Below are 24,500 nucleotides of genomic sequence, written 5' to 3'. Positions count from 1 at the left end.
CCCAGGATCTCATTTTTTCCTTGTAGAAAAAAAAAAAAAAAAACAGTTCTGGCTCCTTCTACACAGGTGCCTGTAAACCAGGTGGAAAGACGGAACTGGGTGACTCATGCTAACGCTGAGGTTCTATGGAGCTGCAGGGCTGAAGCCAGTGTGGATTGGAGGCGTAGTGAGCTGTAGTGTGTGCGTGTGTGTGTGTGTGTGCGCACGCGCGCACGCACGCGCATGCACTGTTGACATTAACCAGTTGGAGGCTTTATAAGTTGTAGAGTGCGTGCATCTCTGTGTGTGTGTGTGTCTGCTCTTGACATTAACTAAAGGACAAAGGGAATTGTCAGTGTGCGTGTGTGTGTGTGTGTTTCTCTGCTCTTAACATGAACCAAGGCCCTAAAGGGAATTGTCTGTGTGTCTGTGTGTCTGTGTGGTCTTGACAATAACGAAAGCACAAAAGGGAATTGTCAGTGTGTGTGTGTGTGTGTGTCTGTGTGTGCGTGTGTGTGTTTCTCTGCTCTTTACATGAACCAAGGCAGTACAGGGAAGTGTCAGAAGGAAGCAATGCCAGCCCAGCGCCACCTGTAAGGCTGGTGTCTGTCACCTAAACAAGATGCTGTGTTGACAATGAACATGGCGGCCCGGGAGAAAGGCTTGCGCCCCACAACTGCCGAGGAGCACTCTCTAATGCCCACCCGGGTTCTTCTCTGCTGGCTCAGTCGATAAAGAATCTGCCTGCAATGCAGCAGACGCAGGTTCGCTCCCTGGGTCGGGAAGATCCCCGGGAGGAGGGCATGGCAACCCACTCCAGTACCCTTGCCTGGGAATCCCAGGGACAGAGGAGCTTGGCGGGCTATAGTCCACGGGGTTGCAAAGAGTTGGACACGACGGACCCTTTCACTTTAACAACCTATAATGGAAAAGAATGTGTCTATATAAACGGATAAATGGACCACTTTGCTGTACACCCGAAACTAACATTGTTAAATCAACTACAGGTTAATAGTAAATAAAAATCTCCTATACGTCAACCTCCAGCTTTCAACATACCCCTCCCCGCCCCTTGTCCCCTTGCTAACCATAGGTTTGTTTTCCGTGTCTGAGTGTGTTTCTGTTTTGTACACAAAGTTATATGTATCATTTTTTTAAGATGCTGCCAAAATAAGCAATATAAACACTACTAATACTGTATGTAAAACGCATCACCAAGGCCTGCCCTGGTCGCCTGCTGGTTACGACTCCACGTTCCCAGTGCAGGTGATGGGGGTTCGACCCTTGGTTGGGGAACTAAGATCCCACATGCCTTGCAGCCAGACTCCCCCAAAACAAAAAATCAAAACACTATGGAGGACCAGCAAGGACCTGCTGGACAGCACAGGGAACTCTGCTCAGTCCTCTGTAATGACCTTATGGTCACCAGGGGGAAGGTTGGGGGAAGGGATAGTCAGGGAGTCTGGGATGGACATGGACACACTGCTGTATGTAACATGGAGAACCAGCAAGGGCCTGCTGGACAGCACAGGGGACTCTGCTCAGTCCTCTGTAAAAACATTATGGTCACCAGGGAGAAGGATAGGGGTTAGGGTTAGGTCCATGTATATATATAGCTGAGTCACCTGACCACACTGTTAATCAATGCTACTCCAATATAAACTTAATAATTAAAAAAAATTAACGAATGCACGGAAGACTATTTGAACAGTACCTGACACCTTGTAAAGACTTGATAAATGGAAGTTGCTGATGTTAATTTTCTTTTTTGGCAGAATTAGAAATGGGAGAGATTTCAGTAACAAGGCAGAGCTTATTTCAAGAATTGTAAGCAATTATTCAGACATGTTTCAGATTTTCACACTCGTTATTCGCTTAGCCAGCAGAGCTCTTGCGGAGTCTCTAGTCACTGGAACTATTCTCACTACTTGAGGTGAGCTGCCGTGCCATCAATTTAATGCCATCAACATAGGATCACAACTAGTTGAAATCCTTTAACTGTATCTTATAAGTCTTTACTGTATCACATAAACACTGTTTTCTACCCCATGGACTGCAGCACGCCAGGCTTCCCTGTCCTTCACTATCTTCCAGAACTTACTCAAACTCACATCCATCGAGTCGGTGATGCCATCCAACCATCTCATCCTCTGTCGCCCCCTTCTCATCCCACGTTCAATCTTTCCCAGCATCAGGGTCTTTTCTAATGAATCAGCTCTTCCCATCATGTGGCCAAAGTACTGGAGCTTCAGCTTCAGTGTCAGTCCTTCCAATGAACACTCAGGACTGATTTCCTTTAGGATGGACTGGTTGGATCTCCTTGCAGTCCAAGGGAACCTCAAGAGTCTTCTCCAGCAACACAGTTTGAAAGCATCAAACATTTACAAAGGAAACAAAAAAAAAAAATCCAAGCCTGCTGGAATGACCTTGGAACGGTGCCGACCTCCTTGCAAGGCCATCATAAAGAGACCAATCGGATGATACAGGAGAATGTGAAGCTGCACCTCGGAGAACACTTTCCTGGAGGAGGAATTTATTTCCAGGCCTAAAGTGAGCAATGCAGGAACTGGTCCTGGGGGGTGGGGCGGGGAGGGCTGTCTGCTGGCCTCTGCTGTTCCTTAGAACAAGCTTTGACCTTCCCCATTCGGCTGTCAAAGGCATCCTCTGATACCACCCCCATCGGTGAGCAGAAAAATACAAAGCAGAATCTTGCAAGAGAGAAAAGCCCTCGGGCTGAATACGAACGATGTCGGCCACCTCCACCCCGCGTGTGTGCACCATCGCTAACTCGTATCCGAAACTCTGCCACCCCGTGGACTGTAGCCCGCCAGGCTCCTCTGCCCATGGGATGCTCCAGGCAAGAATACTGGAGTGGGTCGTCATGCCCTCCTCCGGGGGATCTTCCTGACCCAGGGATCGAACCTGCGTCTCCCGCCTCTCTCGCACTGGCAGGCAGATTCTTCACCGCGGAACCACTTGGGAAGCCGTACCACCTCCAGGCACTTCCTTAAATCGACTTCAGAAAAACCGGCGTTGCAAAGCGATAGGAATCCGGAGGAATATTTGCAGAATAAAAGCAATTAGACCCATTAGGAGGGTAATTAACTGAGAAAGCACAGCGTAATCCCACCCAAGCAAGACAGGCTGGAACCCGCGCCCGGAAAGTCTGTCTTTCCTCTTGGTTTTGAAATCACAGGTGGACGTCCCTTCGAATCCAGCAGCCCCCAACCTTCTTGGTTTCGTGGATGAGAACTTTTCCATGGACCAGGCTTAACGGAGATGGTTTGGGGATGACTCAAGCACGTGACACTCATCAGAGGCGTTGTTTCGATTATTATTATCTCGACTAAATTTTAAAAAAGCACACTGTGAGGGTTGCGAGTTACCTTTTATTTGGGGATAAAACAAGGACTGTAGCCCAGGAGACAGCACCTCAGATAGCTCTGAGAGACTGCTCCAGAGAGGTGGGGCGGCGCGGGGGGGGGGGGTTGGCAAGGTCAGGATATAAGATTTTGGTGAAGGAGGCATTCAAGCCATCAGGTACTGACTTTACAAAAGGTTACCTGCTAGTAACCGAGTAGCTGATGTCACCATGAAGGGATTTACTGACTTTCTAGATAAATGGCAACCCACTCCAGTGTTCTTGCCTGGAGAGTCCCAGGGACGGGGAAGCTTGCTGGGCTGCCGTCTACGGGGCCGCACAGAGTCGGACATGACTGAAGCAACTTAGCAGCAGCAGCAGCAGATATGACCCTCATGACAGAAAGCGAAGAGGAACCAAAGAGCCTCTTGATGAAGGTGAAAGAGGACACTGAAAAAGCTGGTTTAAAATTCATCATTCAAAAAACTAACACCGTGGCATCCGGTCCCATGACTGTGCAGCAAATAGATGGGGAAACAATGGAAACAATGTCAGACTTTATTTTCTTGGGCTCCAAAATCACTGCACACTGTGACTGCAGCCACGAAATTAAAGAATGCTTGCTCCTTGGAAGGAAAGCTATGACAAACAGAGACAGCGTATTAACAAGCAGAGACATCAATTTCCCAACAAAGGTCCACATAGTCAAAGCTATGGTTTTTCCAGTACTCGTGGACCATCAAGAAGGCTGAGCACCAAACAACTGATGCTTTTGAACTGTGGTGCTGGAGAAGACTCTTGAGAGTCCCTTGGACTGCAAGGAGATCCAACCAGTCCATCCTAAAGGAAATCAGTCCTGGGTGTTCATGAGAAGGACTGATGCTGAAGCTCCAATCCTTTGGCCACCTGATGGGAAGAGCTGGCTCACTGGAAAAGACCCTGATGCTGGGAAAGACTGAAGGTGGGAGGAGAAGGGGGCGACAGAGGATGACATGGTTGGATGGCATCATTGACTCGAAGGATATGAGTTTGAGCACGCTCTGGGAGTTGGTGATGGACAGGGAAGCCTGGCAGCTTCAGTCCACGTGGTTGCAAAGAGTCAGACACGACTAAGGAAGTGAACCACAACAAGTATATGAAACAGATAACCAACAAGGTCCTCCTGTATAGCACAAGGAAGTATAGTCAACACCCTGAAACAACCTACAATGTAAAAGAATCTGAGAAAGGGTCTGTGCGTACAGATAACTGAGTCCCTCTGCCGTACGCCCGAAACTAACAGAACGTTGTAAACCAGCTATCCTTCCTTTAAAGAAAAGCAATAAGATGAGATACAATTAAATACAGATGAAACCGAACAGAATGAGGATCTCGCAGCGAAACCACACACAGCTCTGGCAGGCATGAGTAATCAGATCTCCCAGCACGTTCGTCCTGAAATCACCTTTCCAGGTTTCGTGCAGAGGCGGCTGTAATCTACTGGGGTAAGTGAGATGCTAGAGGGGAATTTGCATCGATGAACCGTTCTTGTTTCGGAAAATCATCAAGATACACAGAGGCCGTGCAGCTGGCAGGACGTGGGATGGATGTAGGTGGATTTCTGTGTCCAGGGAAAAACAGGTGAAAACCCAGCTTTCCAAAGCACCGATCACCCGGGCACCACGACGGGCTGCAGGGAAGGGGACTCATCCCTCAGCTTTCCCGGGGGTCGGTGGTGAAGAACACACCTGCCAATACAGGGAATGCAAGGAGGAAATGGCAACCCACTGCAGTATTCTGGCCTGGAGAATCCCACGGACAGAGGAGCCTGGAGGGCCACAGTCCCTGGGGTTGAAAGACCGTCAGAGATGACTGAGCAGCTACATAACCATAATCAACCAGTCAGTCCCTGTCTTAACCACCTCAGCCCCCCTGTCTGTTCAAGAAAGCTCATCCGAATCACCGTTCTCTTTCTTCAGCTTCTCTGTACAAACCTGGCAAAGCTAAGAACCTAAAGAACTCAAAATAAAGCAACCTAAGTGTCCACCCATGGATGAATGGATAAGGAAGGCATGGTACCTATGTACAAGGGAATATTACGCAGCCATCAAAAAGAACCACATAATGCCAATTGCCGCAACACAGATGGACCCAGATATTATCATACTGAGTGAAGGAAGTCAGAGAAAGACAAATGGCACATAATATTACTTAAATGTCGGTTGTTAAAATATTACAGAAATGAACTTATTTACGAAAATAAAGAAGCATAATCACAGACTTAGAAAACAGACTTAAGGCCACCAAAGGGGAAAGTGGGAAGGGATAAATTAGGAGGTTGGGTTAAAATACAGCAACTACAATCTATAAAACAGATAATCAACAGAGACCTGCTATATAGCACAGATAACTCTACTCAACGTTCTGTAATAGAATTCACACTGGAAAACAAACATTCTGTAATACCCTAAAAGGGAAAAGAATCTGAAAAAGAATGGATGTATACCTTCAGATTCATAGATTCAGTATAACGGAGTCACGGAATCACCCTGCTATATACCTGAGAAATAACACAGCATTGTAAACCAGCCATGAAAGTGAAAAATGAAAGCCGCTCAGTCGTGTCTGACTCTTTGGGACCCCATGGACTGTATAGTTCATGGGATTCTGCAGGATAGAATACTGGAGTGGGTAGCCTGTCCCTTCTCCAGGGGATCTTCCCAACCCAGGGATTGAACCCAGGTCTCCCGCATTGCAGGCAGATTCTTTATCAGCTGAGCCACCAGGGAAGCCCAAGAATACTGGAGTGGGCAGCCTGTCCCTTCTCCGGGGGATCTTCCCAACCCAGGGATTGAACCCAGGTCTCCTGCATTGCAGGCGGACTCTTTATCAGCTGAGCTACAAGTGAATCACTATAGTGTAATATAAAATTAAATGTTCAAAAACATGTTAGCATAAAAATATAAACAGAATAATGACTGCATCTATTCACAAATAGATATCTACTTGTACCATGTATAGATACAATTTAAATACCTATTTATACTTAATAGCTACCTATTTTCCCTGAATAGATATTATTATCTATAGAGGGATACAAGTAAAGAGAGAAATATATAGATCCAGACACACAGAGACTCACGACACACACGCACAGACACACTTTCATTGAATCGAATTTTCAATTTTCGCCCTGGTCACATTCTAAATCGAAAATGTCTTCAACCGTAAGGAAAATTAAGTCTGTTATTTTACAGAAATATCATCAGAATATGTGAGCTCACTGCCCGAGGCCGAAGGAGGGGAAGGGAGGGAGAGAATCATCTGTAAATCTGAAAAAACAGTTCTCCGTCACTGGCGGAGGCAGACGTGCCGTGTTGCCCCAGGTACCTGGTGAGAGACACAGGCTGTGTTTATATCAGTGCCCAGAATCAACGGCATACGGAATTTCATACGGACTTTGGGAAGGTGCAGTCCTCTGGCCACCTGATGCCGAGAGCTGACTCATGGGAAAAGACCCTGATGCTGGGAGAGATTGAAGGCGGGAGGAGGAGGGGACGACAGAGGATGAGATGGTTGGATGGCATCGCCACCTCGATGGACGTGAGTTTGAGTTAAGTTCCGGGAGTTGGTGATGGACAGGGAGGCCTGGCGTGCTGCAGTCCATGGGGTCGCAAAGAGTCGGACACGACTGACCGGCTGAACTGAATAGCTGATTCATGTTGCTGTATGTCAGAAACCATGACAGTATTGTAAAGCAATTATCCTCCCATAAATACGTGTTTTAAATAAAATAAATAAAAGCCACAGGAAGAGCAGGCAAAGAATGGATGTGAAGGATCTGGGGAGTAATAGGTGAAAGCAAAACCCACATCAGTGTTTCCCTCCACGGCACCACCCGTTCTGCGGGTGTGGGCGGAGAGTCACAGAGCATCTCTGCGGTACCCAAGACAAACCCCAGGTCTGCAGGTCCCCTCGGCCGGAGGGAGGCAGGCCAGACGTGCAGGGTGACAGGACCGCTGTCAAGTTCCCGCCTGACGGGTGCACAACTCGGTTAAGCGTCTGACTGCGGTGAACCTGGAGTTGGTGGCAGGCAGATGACACCTGCCCAGCGCCGTGAACGAGCCAGTTTTCTTTTTATTTTCAACATTTTACTTTGTACTGGAGTATAGCCTGGGCCAGGAGGCCTGGCGTGCTGCAGTCTACGGGGTTGCAAAAAGTCGGACACGACTCAGCAACTGAACAATCTTGTGATGGTTTCAGGTGGACAGCAAGGGAACTCAGCTGTCCATACACGTGTATCCATTCTCTCCCAAACTCCCCTCCCATCCAGGCGGCCACGTGACACTGAGCAGAGTTCCGTGTGCTGCACAGCAGGTGTTTGCTGGTTCTCCATGTTAAATGCAGCAGTGTGTCCATGTCCATCCCAGACTCCCTGACTATCCCTTCCCCGATCCTTCCCCTGAGAACCATAAGTTTATTACAGAGTATTGAGCAGAGTTCCCCGTGCTGTCCAACAGGTCCTTGCTGGTTCTCTGTGTTAAACACAGCAGTGTGTCCATGTCCGTCCCAAACTCACTATCCCTTTATCCCATCCTTCCCCCTGGGAACCACAGGTTTATTACAGAGTGTTGAGCAGAGTTCCCTGCGCTGTCCAGCAGGTCCTTGTAGGTTCTCAGTGTTGAATACAAAACCAGGTTTCTGTATGGCCACAGCAGCGTCGCCTTCAAAGGCGAAACGTGGCCTAGAGGACGTAGGAAGCGGTCGTCCATGGGCCCTCCTGAGCTCAGTGGGCCGAATTAAAACATTCAAGGCACTTTCCTGGGGCCTTACATTTCCTCGGAGGAAATGTCCTGTCTCCGGAACCATGTATCCACATGAAAAAGTTATCTGGGGTACAACTGATTTCATCGAGAAAGGGCTTTCAAGAGAAGCTTTTTATAATCCTGCCAATTCCAGCCTTAAGAAGTACGGAGGGGTAAGGTTACAACCGCAGCTGTAAAATAAGAAAATTGAGAAGTCCCGGAGGAGTTTCTTCTTTTATATTGTCCTGAAAGGTGTATCTTAATCAACACAAAGCATATCCAGCTACCACAGTTGATTAGAAATATGGCTGATAAATGCTTTCTGCAAAAGCAAGGCTGAAATGCCATGAAGGTGAGAGGAGATCAAATTTCTCAGCAGCAAGCTCCTCACCCAGGGACAAAGGTTTCCACGAACAGAAGACGGACATGAATTAATTCATTTCTAGGGGTATCAGAGGAAAAGCTAGTTCTCGCAGTTGAACAAAGTTGTAAAATTTCAGCTCAGGAGAGAAGACTCGAAAATTAAGGAAGTACTGCATGCAAGGTCAAGCAGACAGCTCCCATTAGCTCCTGGTGACACTGCTTCTGGCAATTAAATTAAGCACGTCACCCTCACAGGACACAGTGGATCCACAGAATTAATGAGTCTCTCCCGTAACGCAGCGGAGAAAGCAAAGTGTGGAGGAGACACACAAATCAGATAGGATCAGCAGCTAGCCCGGCATCCCCGGGGAGCCCATTACTGTCTCTCGGCATCACCTCCAGAATTATGTGATTTTACGTGATGATAACTGCGGGGGACAGGAGAGCCGTAATGATCGTTTCTATCAGCATCACCATGTCATCATTACCGTCATCACCACAGCCACCAGCAGCAGCAACAGCACCACCATCGTCATCACTGACATTCTGTCATCACCAACATCATCCTGAGCTCCACCGTCATCAGCGCACCCCGATCCACATCCCCATCACCCCATCATCCCCGTCCCCATCATCCCCATCACTGTCGCTCTGTCATCAGCACCATCAGCACCTCCATCCTCAGCTCCACCATCCTCAGCACCACCATCCCCATCCCCATCATCCCATCATCCTCATCATCCCCATCATCCCATCATCCCATCATCCCCATCATCCCATGATCCCCATCACTGTTGCCCTCTCATCAGCACCATCAGCACCACCATCCTCAGCACCTCCATCATCAGAGCATCCCCATCATCCCATCATCCCATCATCCCATCATCCCATCACCCCATCACTGTCACCCTCTCATCAGCACCATCAGCACCACCATCCTCAGCACCTCCATCATCAGAGCATCCCCATCATCCCATGATCCCATCATCCCATCATCCCCATCACTGTTGCCCTCTCATCAGCACCATCAGCACCACCATCCTCAGCCCCACCATCATCAGAGCATCCCCCTCCCCATCATCCCATCATCCAATCATCCCATCATCCCCATCACTGTCACCCTCTCATCAGCACCATCAGCACCACCATCCTCAGCACCTCCATCATCAGAGCATCCCCATCATCCCATCATCCCATCATCCCATCATCCCATCATCCCATCATCCTCATCATTGCCATCACTGTTGCCCTCTCATCAGCACCATCAGCACCACCATCCTCAGCCCCACCATCATCAGAGCATCCCCATCATCCCATCATCCCATCATCCCATCATCCCAACATCAGAGCATCCCCATCATCCCATCATCCCATCATCCCATCATCCCCATCATCCCATCATCCCATCATCCCCATCACTGTCACCCTCTCATCAGCACCATCAGCACCACTATCCTCAGCACCTCCATCATCAGAGCATCCCCATCATCCCATGATCCCATCATCCCATCATCCCCATCACTGTTGCCCTCTCATCAGCACCATCAGCACCACCATCCTCAGCCCCACCATCATTAGAGCATCCCCATCATCCCATCATCCCATCATCCCATCATCCTCATCATCCCATCATCCCATCATCCTATCATCCCCATCACTGTCACCCTCTCATCAGCACCATCCCCACCACCATCCTCAGCTCCACCATCCCCATCATCCCATCATCCCATCATCCCCATCACTGTCACCCTCTCATCAGCACCATCAGCACCACTATCCTCAGCACCTCCATCATCAGAGCATCCCCATCATCCCATGATCCCATCATCCCATCATCCCCATCACTGTCATCCTCTCATCAGCACCATCCCCACCACCATCCTCAGCTCCACCATCCCCATCATCCCATCATCCCATCATCCCCATCACTGTCACCCTCTCATCAGCACCATCCCCACCACCATCCTCAGCTCCACCATCCCCATCATCCCATCATCCCATCATCCCATCATCCCCATCACTGTTGCCCTCTCATCAGCACCATCCCCACCACCATCCTCAGTCCATGGGGTCAAAAACAGTGAGACAGGACTGAGCACCTGAAGCTTTCATTTTCCAGACACTCTTAGATTAGGCAACCACTTGAGTTTCTTATTCGGATTTTTGTTCTCTTTTTTTTTTTCTTTTGGTGATCTTCTGGAAAAAGAATGGGCATTCCTAAAACTCGATACCTCATATTGTTAAAGGCTGTGCAGTTATGGAAATTAAATTAAATCCAAGAAAAACATAAAGATTGTAAGTTAGGTGAAAGTGGAACTGAAGTTGCTCAGTCGTGTCCGACTCTTTGTGACCCCATGGACTGTAGCCCGCCAGGCTCCTCTGTCCATGGGGATTCTCCAGGCAAGAATACTGGAGTGGGTTGCCATTTCCTGCCCCAGAGGATCTCCCTGACCCAGGGGTGGAACCCGTGTCTCCTGCATTGTCAGGCGAGTTCTTTACCAACTGCATTACCCCTGAAATTCGCCACACTACTGTGTATAAAATAAACAACGATGACCTACGGTATAGCACACAGAAAATATACTCAGTGTTCTCTAAGAACCAACAGGGGAAAAGGATCTGAAAAGAAATGACATGTGTATGTATAACGAACCACTGTGCTGTATACTTCAAACTATCAAGATATACTTTAATTTTAAAATTTTAAAAGAGAAAAGAATGACATGAGGAAAGGTGTGAAACTGCCCAGGAAGACCCTCTTGATGTTGAAAAGTGTACAATGAGGACACAAAGCAAGGGACACCCACCTCCTTTGGAAAACAAAGGTCAGGAGACTTCCCTTGTGGTCCAGGGGCTAAAGACTCTGACCTCCCAAGGCAGGGGACCTGGGTTCCACCCCTGGTCAGGAAACTAGGTCCCACATTCTGCAAGTGAAGATCCTCAGTGCCTCAATTAAGACCCAGCACAGCCAAATAAATATTAAAGCACACAGCATAGATATCCAGTTGCAGAATTTTCCATCATTCCCAAGTGGGACTCTGTCGCCATGAGACACGGACTCCCCACGCCCTCCGGCAGTCCCTGGAACCCACCCTCCTATTTCTATCTCTATCAATCTCCCTCTTGCATCCAGTATGTGCATGCTCAGTCATATCCAAGTCTTTGCTACCCCAAGTCATGACCGACTCTTTGCAACCCCATGGACTATAGCCCACCAGGCTCCTCTGTCCATGGGATTCTCCAGGCAAGAATACTGGAGTGGGTTGCCATGCCCTCCTCCAGGGGTTCTTCCCCACTCAGGCATCAAGCCCCTGTCTCTCTTACCACTAGAGTTCCCACGCGCCTCTCGGGATGTCCTAGACGTGTAAATCCTGCAGAACTTGTCCTCTCGTCTCGCTTATTTCACTCATCGTCATGACCTCGAGCCGTACCCACGTAGAAGCAGGTGTCAGAATTCCCTTCCTCGTTATGGCTGATTCCCTCGTATGCCTGGACCCACGTTTCATTTACTGTCTCATTCACAGATATTTTATATAACCCATAATGACATCTCTCTGAATTTAGCAGTGTTAGTCGCTCAGCTCTTGGCAACCCCATGGACCGTAGCCCCCCAGGCTCCTCTGTCCGTGGGATTCTCCAGGTAAGAATACCGGAGCAAGTTGCCATTTCCTTCTCTGGAACTTAGGATCCATTCAAATGCATCAGCCTCCCGCCCACACCCAGAATTTGCTGAGTGCCGAAGAATTGATGATTGTGAACTATGGTCCTGGAGAAGACTCTTGAGAGTCCCTTGGACTGCCAGGAGATCAAACCAGTCTATCCTAAAGGAGATCCGTCCTGGATATTCGTTAGAAGGACTGGTGCTGAAGCTGAAACTCCAATCCTTTGGCCACCTGATGTGAAGAGCTGACTCATTGGAAAAGACCCTGATGCTGGGAAAGATTGAAGGTGGGAGGAGAAGGGGGCGACAGAGGATGAGATGGTTGGATGGCATCACTCACTCGATGCAATTTGAGCAAGCTCCGGGAGATGGTGATGGACAGGGAAGTCTGGTGTGCTGCAGTCCATGGGGTTGCAAAGAGCTGGACACGATTAGCAACTGAACAAGCCCTCAAGGAATCTTAACGTAATCTTGAGTTCCATTTTATGAGCAGGTGATCGTGGAATTTGCTCCGAACGGGAGATGTCATTCTGTAGGGCAGGTTTCCAAGGACAAGTCCACCCAAGAAAACCCATGACGGGCATCATTTAGACACGGCTTGCCATGCCAGGCTGCCATGTAGACTCCTTCGGAAGGCCTCCAATGTGGGTGCCTTTAAAGGCACGTCAATCAAGCACTCGAAATGAGAACCCTCTGAGGACACCTTGGGGCAGGCGTCCGCCAGGCAGGCGCCCATGCCTGGGACGAGGATCAGGCAGATGGCCAAGGCAGTGATGCGCCAAGCCCTGAAACCCGACGCCCCACCCGCCCCGTCCACGCCCCGGCTTATCCGCAGGCACGGGGTGGAGGACTGATGCCAGCATGAGGCTGGGACAAGCGGAGAGCTGAATCCACTCCCAAGTCTAAGCCGGCGAGTCCGAGAAGGCGGATTGCAGGCAAGGAGGGCAGTTCAGGACACGCACAGGTGGGCGGCCCATTGCCCAGGCTGAGAGACCACTCCACCTGGAGCTCCAAGACGGAGGTGTGGCGACGCCTGCCTCTAAGCATGTGGCATCCTTGCCAGACCCCTTCTGGCCGGCCAGCTCCACCCAGCGGGCGAACCATCGCCCAGAAGAATCGCTCCATGTGGAAGGACACAGCAGGGGAGAACCGGAGGCGGTGCGCTCGGAGCCAGATTCCTGGAGACCATCATCTGGGCACGTGCGTTCAGTCCCTTTGGACCCCTCCTCCTGCCTTTCAGAAGCTGTCCTTGGGCTTCTCTACTGTCAATATTGTTTAGTCACAAAGTCGCGTCCGACTCTTTGCAACCCCATGGACTGCGGCCCACCGGGCTCCTCTGTCCATGGCGTTCTCCAAGGCCAGAATACTGGAGTGGGGCTGCCCTTTCCCTTCTCCAGGGGATCTTCCCGACCCAGGGATCGAACCCGGGTCTCCTGCGTGGCAGGCGGGTTATCATAAGCACCACCTAGAAAGCCCACACATCACCACATAGAGAATAGATGAGCTGCAAGGACCTATTACATAGCACAGGGGATTCTACTCAATATTCTCTCAGAAACCAACATGGGGCCAGAACCTGAAAAGAAATACACGTATATGTATCACTGAGTCGCTGGGTTTTATCGCTGACGCTAACATGGTACACTTTAGCTCTAAAACATTTTTAAAAAAGAATATGAGGAAAGGTGTGAAATTGATTGGGAAGACCCTCTTGAGGGTGAGGCGTGTAGAACGGTGATGCAAAGCAAGGGACGCCTTCTTTCTTTTAAAAACAAAGGACAGCGGACTCCCCTGGTGGTCCAGCAGCTAACAGTCCGAGTTCCCCAAGCTGGGGGCCCGGGTTCCATCCCTATTCAGGGGACTAAAATCCCACACGCTGCAAGAAAAGCTCCCGCACGCTTCAGCGAGGGTCCAAGATTCCGTGGGCCCAACTAAGATCCGCAGGGACAAACGATAAATATTGAAAAAACAAAACAAAGCACAGAAACCACATTTACTGGGATTCGCGACCAGGGAATTCCACCGTGGCTTGCGTGAGTCACCAAGGAAATGTGCAAAAGCAACGCCGACCTTCCTGGGTTTCCTTTGAAGACTGTGTCACTCACCTATTTCCATTCGAGTCCCTCTGAATACTCGCAAACCATTTTGCTGTCTGCTTTCTAGTGCTACGAATTTTATTGGCATTTTAGCGGTGGCTCTTTTTTTTGGTTTTTTTTTTCCCTTGGTAAATTAGCACGACTGTTTGCTCTAAATAAGAGAGCTTTGCTCAGCATGTAATCACTCAAAACCAGTATCTATTTCCACCTGGGTTCATTTGAACATTGTTAAGCCATTTCCCTGTTTGTTTTGCGGAGTTGGGTTTTTTTCATTGGTATTGTAGGGGTGGCGTGGTTTTTTGTGTTTTTTTGGTAAATTAGCATGACTATTTGGTCCAAATAAGAGAGGTTTTATTAGCATGTAATTACTGAAGACCAATATCCATTTAGGCTTCCCTCATAGCTCAGTTGGTAAAGAATCCTCCTGCAAGGCAAGAAACCCTGGTTCGATCCCTGGGTCAGGAAGATCCCCTGGAAAAGGGATAGGCTACCCACTCCAGTGTTCTTGGGCTTCCCTGGGGCCTCAGTTGGTAAAGAATCCTCCTGCAATGCGGGAGACCTGGGTTCAATCCCTGCGTTGGGAAGGTCCCCTGGAAAAGGGAAAGGCTACCCACTGCAGTATTCTGGCCTGGAGAATTCCATACAGAGCAGGGGGTCACAAAGAGCCGGACACAACTGACCAACGTTCAGTTTCACGTTCGAGATCAACTTCCACTCGGATTCTCTGAACGTTCTTAGTGGCATTCTGGTGCTTGTTTATGTCATGTTGGGGGCTTATTGGTATTTTGAGGTGGCATGGGTTTTTTTTTTTTTTTCTGTTTTCTGGTAAGCTGTTGTTCAGCCACTCAGTTAAGCCCGACTTTCTGCGACCCTGTGGCCTGCAGCACGCCAGACCTCCCTGTCCATCACCAACTCCTGGAGCTTGCGGAAACTCACATCCATCGAGTTGGTGATACCACCCAACCATCTCATCCTCTGTCGCCCTCTTCTCCTCCTGCCTTCAAGCTCTCCCAGCATCAGGGTCTTTTCAAATGCAGGGGACAGAGGTTCAATCCCTCATCCGGGACAATCCCACGTGCCGTGGGAGACAACTAAGCCTGTGAACCACAGCTTCTAGAGACTGTGCTCCAAAACAAGAGATGGCAGCGCAGCAGAAGCCGGAACTCAGCAATGAGAGAGGAGCCCCCGCCCGGCGCAACCAGAGAAAAAGCCAGAGCAGCAGTGAAGACCCAGCACGGCCAAAAAACATGGATAAATAAACAACATTCTTTAAAAAAAAAAATACCAGAAGTGGAAGGAGATGGATGCACCTTCCAGTAGGCACATCCAAAGATTCCTGAGTGGACACAGGCCTCGGAGGACCCTGGGGATGGATAAGGAATGAAAACGCGGCCCGATCTCACCAGGAACACTCTCCCTCACGGGTACCCATGCCTGGTGCTGCCTTGCACCGGCCAAGGAGGACCAGAGGCCCTCAGGGAAATGCTTCAGAGCAGAGACATGGCCCCCTCCCCAGAGCTGCTTCCATCAGCCCCACCGGGAATCCGGACCCAGAGCAAACCAGAAGCGCCATCTGTCTGGGGGAGATCAGTCCAGTACCTTGGTCGTTGAGCGTGTCCTCTTTTATCCTCCTCACGACGTCCTGGGCTTTGCTGTCATTATTTCCGGCTAGAAGGGAAAGAAAGACACAGGACTCAGAGGAAGAAAACCGCTCCACGGGAAACAACCTTTTCTCGAGACGGTGGACAGCGAAGCCTGCCGAGTGTCTCATTCCATTTCAGCTCAGAGCAACCGTGGCTGATTCAGTGTATCTGCTGAAGATGCGCCTTCTTCAGCCTGCACTGGCCAAAAGCATGCTGGTCTAGGGGGCTTCCCTGGTGGCTCAAAGAATCCGCCTGCAATGCAGGAGCTAAGATGCCCCGGAGAAGGGTGAGGCAACCCACTCCAGTATCCTTGCCTGGAGAATCCCATGGACAGAGGAGCTGGGCGGGCTACAGTCCACGGGGTCGCAGAGAGTCGGACATCACTGAGCGCACACACACACACACACACACACACACACGTATGCATTTCTGGGGCATGCTACTTTTCATTGATTCCACACACGCGTGTCAGCTTATGGCATGAGAACCACGGTGAGGCCAAGAAGACTATGGGCCTGAAAGTGTCGAAGGACATGTCCCACCGGACACAGAACTTTCAAAGCCCCTGTGGTCCGGGGAAGCCGTCCACGGCTGGAGCTGTGAAGAGCTTCATGACGGAATGTGTGCAGTCCAGTGGCAAGGACTCCGCACGTTCCCTGCCTGGGTTCAGTCCCTGCTGCGGGGAATCTAAGATCCTCAAGCCACTGCACGGGCAACCAGAAAAACGAACAAAACAGAGCAAAACAAAGGGTTAGTCGCTCCGGCGTGTTGACTCTCTGTGACCCCATAGACTGCAGTCCCGCCAGGCTTGCCTGTCCTTCCCCATCTCCCGGAGTTTCTGCAAATTCCCCTCCCTAGGGTCGGCGATGCCATCCGACCATCGCATCCTCTGTCACCCGCTTCTCTTCCTGCCCTCAATCTTTCCCAGCATCCTGGTGGTGAACCCAGGGAAAACAGAAATGTCCAGCTCCAGCTGGACACAGAGAAACAAAACAGTGCAAAGGACATCGTTGGGGGACATGAACGAAAAGGGATTTAGAAACCACAGCCGCCCTCGGAGAAGTTCAAAGCCGCGGACATCAAGGTGAAACATCTGCAAAAGTGATTTGCACCTCAGGCGCCTTAAGGAAAGAATTGTTATGTGGTTATGACCGCTTTGCTCAGAGATTCTTCCTGCAAGCGGGGGCCAGGGGCACGAGCGGAAAGAACGCACGTCTTCCATCTCTAAACGCTGGACGCATCAAACACCGCCACCTCCAAGAAAGAGAATTCAGGGCTGAGTGGGGGACATGGGCATGTATGAGCTTGCTCCTGAAACCGGTGCGATTTTTTTAAAGTGTATTTATTTTAAATGAAACAAAGATGAATATTTTTAACAATAGAAGAGACAACATGAGGAAGAGACACATCATAAACCGTTTAGACACCTTGACGGCAAAGGAACGAAGGACGCGTGATGCGAACATCAGAAGGAACAGGCGGGAAAAGGAAACGATAAATAATGACAGTGAGACGCGCTGTTAAAATGCCATCTGCCGCCAGGCCGCCTGGCAGGGTCAGGCCACGTTGGCATTGAGAGCTGGTAGAGCTGAGGCTCCAGTGAACGAAGAAAGAAGCCCCGAGTTCCTAGAAAACGTACAGGAGGACCTGATAAAGCTGAGGCGGGGGCAGGGAGTGGAGCCGCAGGGCGGACTGGACACAGGGAACCGCGCATCCCCCCGGCAGCAGAGAGCTCGCTCAACAGTCAGGCAGCCACAGCGCGTACCATATGGCATTGCCTATACGTGCAATCTAAAATAAAAACAAATGATACAAAGGAGCTTCTTTACGACAGAGACACGGACTGAGAGACGTACAAAACAAACTCACTGTTACCAGAAGGGAAAGGGGTGGGGAGAGATAAATTAGCAGCTTGGAATCGGCATATACCAACTGCGGTATAAAACAGAGAACCAGCAAGGACCTGCTGTCCAGCACAGGGACCTCTGCTCAATCCTCTGTAATAACCTCATGGTTCCCAGGGGGAAGGATGGGGGAAGGGATAGTCAGGGAGTCTGGGATGGACATGGACACACGGCTGTATTTAACATGGAGAACCAGCAAGGACCTGCTGGGCAGCACAGGGAACTCGGCTCAATACTCTGTAATAACCTTATGGTTCCCAGGGGGAAGGATGGGGAAGGGATAGTTAGGAAGTTTGGGATGGACGTGGACACACGGCTGTGTTTAACATGGAGAACCAGCAAGGACCTGCTGTCCAGCACACGGAACTCTGCTCAGTCCTCTGTAAAAACATTATGGTCACCAAGGAGAAAGATAGGGGAAGGGATAGTTAGGAAGTTTGGGATGGACATGGACACACTGCTGTATTTAACATGGAGAAACAGCAAGGACCTGCTGGACAGCACAGGGAACTCTGCCCAGTGTCACGTGGCAGCCTGGCTGGGAGGGGAGTTTAGCAAAGAATGTGTCTACGTACATGTACGGCTGAGTCCCTTTGCTGTCCACCTGAGACTCTCACAACATTGTTAATCCGCTGTACCCCAATAAAAAATATTTTTGGTGTTTGTTAAAAAAAAAAAAAAGTTTAAAGAAAAAAAATTAAAACACAACCCCAATGAACTTATTTGCAAAACAGAAATAGACTCAGACAGAGAACAGCTTCTGATTGGCAAAGGGGAACGCTGAGGAGGGTAAATTAGGAGTTGGTGATGAACTTAGAGACACGACTATATTTGAAGTAGATGCACAGCAAGGGCCTACTGCGCGGCACGGGATATTGAATGCAATATCTCGCAACAGCTTATACTGGGGAAAGAGTCTGCTGAAAGAATGCACAAGCACAAACACAACTCTGCGACTCTGCTGTACAGCTCAGCCTAAGACAACACTGCATATCAGCTATGTGTGTGTACGTATCAACTCGCTTCGGTTGTGTCCGACTCTTCGTGACCCCGTGGACTGTAGCCCCCCAGGCTCCTGTGTCCATGGGATTCTCCAGGCAAGGATACTGGAGTGGGTTGCCATGCCCTCCTCCAGGGGATCTTCCCAAGCCAGGGATCGAACATGGGTCTCCTGCATTGCAGGCAGATTCTCTACTGTCTGAGCCGCCGGGGAAGCGCATGCCTGACCTTGCTGCTGCTGCTGCTAAGTCGCTTCAGTCGTGTCCGACTCTGTGCAACCCCATAGATGGTAGCCACCAGGCTCCCCTGTCCCTGGGATTCTCCAGGCAAAAACGCTGGAGTGGGTTGTCATGCCTTCTCCAATGCATGAAAGTGAAAGGTGAAAGTGAAGTCGCTCAGTCGTGTCTGACTCTCAGCGACCCCGTGGACTGCAGCCCACCAGGCTCCTCCGTCCATGGGATTTTCCAGGCAAGAGCACTGGAGTGGGTGCCATCGCCTTCTCCAATGCCTGACCTTAGACTGTTGCTACATCTACTGGGGACCCACTAGCATATCCGGAAACACTCCCCTGAAGGAAGCAGGTCACAGACACAGTGGGTCTGCCTTGCCGTCAAGCTCTGTTCGGTGGCGGTTACGTCTTATACAAGCCACAAAGCAAGGGTCCAACGGCACCAAGTCACGGGGGAAGGGCAAACTCCCACGTTCAGATTTGCTCTGGGAAGGATGGACCCTGCTCACCAGAGTGTAAAGGTCTGCAGCAAGGAAGGAAAGTACCACTTGTTAGGAGAAAAAAAAAAAAAAAAGATATTGACCCAAATTAGGTCCAGTGAACAACGGGCCTGAAGCTAAACCTGGTTTATCTCCTGCTGTGATTAAAAAAAAAAAATAAGTTTTATTGGAACACAAGCCCTGCTCATCGCTAGTCCATCCTAAAGGAGATCAGTCCTGAATGTTCATTGGAAGGACTGATGCTGAGGCTGAAACTCCAATACTTTCACCACCTGATACAAAGAGCTGACTCATCTGAAAAGACCCCGATGCTGGGAAAGGTTGAAGGCGGGAGGAGAAGGGGACGACAGAGGATGAGATGGTTGGATGGCATCACCCACTCAACGAACATGAGTTTGAGCAAGCTCCGGGAGATGGTGATGGACCCGGAAGGACTTGCTTTGCTGCAGTCCGTGGGGTTGCAAAGAGTCAGACATGACTGAGAAACAACAGTTGAAAGCGGTAAAACCAGACCTTGTGTACAATTTTCATGAAAACGGACACCATAAGGAGGAGTAATTAAATGCACAGGATGCCCGGGAAGATGTGATCAATATTATATTTCGTTTTGTGTTTTTTTTCAAAGCGCATCTCCCTGTATCTTTTTTACAGCTGATTTAAACAGCTGAAATATTCACAAATGTAAATGGAGTTGACCTGAAGTGTGTCCACTTTCCTAGCAGAAGAAAGTCCCTTCATTTCCAAAGCGGATTGAGGGACCAATATAAGCCATCAGAAAGCTTCAAAAAGAAGAAGGGGAAATTGAGACCGTCTCCAGCGTGCAGCCACAGAAGATGCTTGAAATCGGCTAGCAGCTGACTCCGTGACATCCCAGAGGCACATGTTGAAGTCCTGACCCCCAGGACCTGAGAATCAGGCTGGGTTAGGAAATGAGAGCCTTTTGAAGAGGGGATGAAGCTGAAACAAGGTCACTAGGCTGAGTCCTGATCCCATAGGACTGGGGTCCTCATTAGAAGGGGTCAGGGCACAGAGACACACACAGGGGCGGCCACATGAGGTCTCGGGGAGGAGGCGGCCGTCCACACGCCCAGCAGAGGCGCCTCGGGAGGAACCAGCCCTGCCCACACCTGGCTCGCAGACGCCAGCCTCCAGGCCTGCAGGAGGGTAAACGTGCGCTGTCTCAGCTATCCAGTCTGTGCTGTAATTTGTTATGACAGGTCTGGGAGGCTAACCCACACTTATTGTCATTTATTGCAATGACTCACACAGGTTAAAAACTATATATATGATCCACATTAAAGGAGAAGCTAGGCTCCTATCCAAAAAAAAAATCAGGAGTATCACAATTTCCTGTCTGTTTCAGCTTTTCAGGGTTGACCGTTAACGCCTTCTGCACCTGCTGGCTTTGTTCTTTAGTGGCTAAGTCAGGTCTGACTCTTGAGGACCCCCTGGACCGTAGCCGGCCAGGCTCCTCTGTCCATGGGATTTCCCAACCAACAATACTGGAGTGGGTTGCAATTTCCTCCTCCCAGGGGTCTTCTCGACCCAGGGATCGAACCCTGTTGTCTTGCATTGACAGGACGATTCTTTACCACTGAGTCACTTGGGAAGCCCACAGTCGAATACGTTGTTCAGTCACTAAGTCGTGTCGGGCTCTTCGAGACCCCAAGGACTGTAGCCTGCCAGGCTCCTCTGTCTGTGGGATTCTCCAGGCAAGAATACTGGAGTGGGTTGCCATGCCCTCCTCCAGGGCATCTTCCCGATGCAGGGACCAAACCCAGGTCTCTTGTGTCTCCTACCCTGCCAGGCATTCTTTACCACTGGGCTGCCTGGGAACCCCCCCCAGGATCTGTACCCACACCGATATCTGCATAACACAGAGGCCAACGACGGCGTATCTCCCAGTCACTCTAACACGTGAGGTCTTGAACAAAGGGACCATCACCTATGATGACGTGCATGCCCAGCTTCGCCAGGTGCTTTGCGGTCGCGTATCCAATGCCGTCAGTCCCTCCGGTCACTATGGCAACACGTTCCGGTTGTGGAGAGAAGACTGCAGAAGAGAAAGGAAAAAAAAAAAAAACAAGGGTTAGAAGCAGAGCACATGTCGGAGCTAAGGAAGTCACAAGAGAGGCCACGATGCCAACAGGAGCGGTGGTTTCATACGTGTGGTTTTGCTCCTGTGAGTTATTTACAGGCTCAGGATGGGGGAGGGCAACACAGGACCTTGGCCCTGACTGATGACTGCCTGGGCTTGCCAGGGGGCCCTCGGGGTAAAGAAGCCGTCGGTAGATGCTGCTGCTGCTAAGTCGCTTCAGTCGTGTCCGACTCTGCGCGACCCCATAGACGGCAGCCCGCCAGGCTCCGCCGTCCCTGGGATTCTCCAAGCAAGAACACTGGAGTGGGGTGCCATTTCCTTCTCCAATGCGTGAAAGTGAAAAGTGAGAGTGAAGTCGCTCAGTCGTGTCCGACTAGTAGCGACCCCAGGGACTGCAGTCTACCAAGCTCCTCCGTCCATGAGATTTTCTAGGCAAGAGCACTGGAGTGGCTTTGCCATTGCCTTCTCCAAAGAAGCTGTCTACAGGAGTTCTATCCCTGTCTCCAGACCCCCTGGAGGAGGAAATGCCAACCCCCTGCAGGATTCTTGCCTGGAGAATCCCAGGGACAGAGGAGCCTGGTGGGCTACAGTCCACGGGGTCTACAAAGAGTCGGACAAGACACACTTGCATTACGACAGCCTGGCGTAGACACCTCACAAAGCCTCGCTCAACCCCCACAGACACCTCTGCAAGAATGAACGCTGCCAACATGATGTGCAGAAAGGGTGAGACGAGGGATATAGCCCAGGACCCTGGGTTGGGAGTCCTGGATGAATCCTCTCGGGTCAGGCTGGCTGTGTTGTGACGTGGAGGTCTTAACACCTGTACACACTTCCTTCCTCCGAGGCGCTTAGTAAACCGAGTACCGTGAATGTATTGCGTATCGTCTTCTCCAGCGTCTGGAGACGGCGTGAAAACCACAGAGTGTCTCACAAAAACCATGAGCGTTGTGACTGGTTTAACCATTGACCTCTGCACGAACCCACATGGATCCAAACACGTGAGACCAGCGGTTGGTGTTTCGACCTAAAGCTTGCTGTGTCTGACTCACAGGCAGAGAGAACACACGTGGGGTGGTCTAGAGGGGCAGACGGGGCCGGGGAGGGAAGGGTTGGTCGCTTGGGGTTAGAGGGTGCAAGCTGTTATATATCGGATGGGGAAATAGCAGGGTCCTGCTATATAGAACAGAGGACAGGATTCAATACCCTGCGATAAACCATCACGGAAAAGGATGTGTAACAAGATGTGTGCGTGCGTGTGTGTGTGCGTGTGTGGATTATATATATGGGTCTTCCTTGGTGGCTCAGCGGGTAAACAATCTGCCTGCAATGCAGGAGACCCAGGTTCGATCCCTGGGTCTGATCCCTGGGTCCGATCCCTGGGTCGGGAAGATCCCCTGGAGGAGGGCATGGCAACCTACTCCAGGATTCTTGCCTGGAGAACCCCACGGACAGAGGAGCCTGGAGGGCTACAGTCCATGGGGCAGGGGTGGGTGCAGGTGGATGGAGGCCCACAGGAAGCCCCTCCCAGGATGGCATAGCGCTGAGTCCTGGACAGACGGCTCACTTTGCATTTGAGCGGGAAGCTTCTAGGTGAGTGAGCTGCTATGTGTAGAAAGTAGCTGGTCCGCGGAGATTTACTATAGGATCAACGCCGGTCAGTCAGTTCAGTCGCTCAGTCCTGTCTGACTCTTTGCGACCCCATGGACTGCAGCACGCCAGGCCTCCCTGTCCATCACCAACTCCTGGAGTTCACCCAAACCCATGTCCATTGAGTCGCTGATGCCATCCAGCCATCTCATCCTCTGTCGTCCCCTTCTCCTCCCGCCTTCAATCTTTCCCAGCATCAAGGTCTTTTCCAATGAGTCAGCTCTTCTCATCAGATAGCCAAAGTATTGGAGCTTCAGCTTCAGCATCAGTCCCTCCAATGAACACCCAGGACTGATTTCCTTTAGGATAAACGTAGCAAGCATGAATTTGGTATGTTCCCTGTCTCCTGTATTTTATTTTACAAAATGCCTTTTCTTCATCGAAGTACACTTGATTTTTAATATTTTTATAAGTTTCAGCGGTACAACACAGTCACTGTTTTTAAAAGTTATACTCCATTTCTGTGTGTGTTCATCACTATGTCATGTCTGACTCTTTGCGACCCCATGGACGGTAGCCCACCAGGCTCCTCCATCCACGGGATTCTCCAGGCAAGAGTACCGGAGTCGGTTGCCATTTCCTCCTCCAGGGGATCTTCCCAACCCCAGGGATTGAACCCAGGTCTCCCGCATAGCAGGCAGATTCTTTACCATCTGAGCCACCAGGGAAGCCCAAGAATACTGGAGCGTGTAGCCTATCCCTTTTCCAGGGGATCTTCACAACCCAGGAATCGTACCGGGGTCTCCTGCATTGCAGGAGGATTCTTTACCAACTGAGCTATCAGGAAAGCCCAAAACAAATACAGTAAAGCCTTTAAAACAATAAAGATACATTTTTAAAAATTTAAATGCTTAAAAAATAACAAACAAAAAAATACTGAAATGGCCCTTCAAACCACGGGTCCAACTTTACACCCAGTGACGGACATGTTAATAGCTGACGAAAACTGCAAGAATACCATCTGACCCAGCAGGTTGGCAAGAGTTCAAAGACTTCAACATCACGTTCTCTGGTGTGGCCACGGGGACAACGCTCTGACCCACAAAGTGGATAGGAGTGCAAAACGGCTCAGTCCTCGTCGGGGAAAACTGTGTAATATCTACCCCAGTTACATGTGATTCTATCGTTTCATCTCGCAAAGTCACTTCTAGGAATCGGCTGTGAAGAGGCCAGGTCAGGTGCCAACTCAGAGCTCTGCAACTGCGCTGCGTCTCCATGCAGTGTGTCAGCCAC

General features: G+C 50.2%; 1 protein-coding gene across 1 annotated transcript in view; it reads right to left on the bottom strand.

The window, feature by feature from the left end:
• The window catches only part of DHRSX (dehydrogenase/reductase X-linked), a 143,781-nt gene that overhangs the window by 81,643 nt on the left and 37,638 nt on the right, over window positions 1–24,500 (bottom strand). Inside the window, exons 2-3 of the mRNA XM_068962083.1 lie at window positions 21,465–21,572; window positions 15,844–15,912 (exon numbers count right to left, since the gene is read on the bottom strand). Coding sequence (XP_068818184.1) covers window positions 15,844–15,912; window positions 21,465–21,572 — 177 coding nt within the window. The remainder of the gene's footprint in view (window positions 1–15,843; window positions 15,913–21,464; window positions 21,573–24,500) is intronic.

Source organism: Capricornis sumatraensis, chromosome X, assembly GCF_032405125.1.
Source record: "Capricornis sumatraensis isolate serow.1 chromosome X, serow.2, whole genome shotgun sequence".
Lineage (NCBI taxonomy): Eukaryota > Metazoa > Chordata > Mammalia > Artiodactyla > Bovidae > Capricornis > Capricornis sumatraensis.
This window is presented reverse-complemented; position numbering and strand designations above follow the sequence as displayed.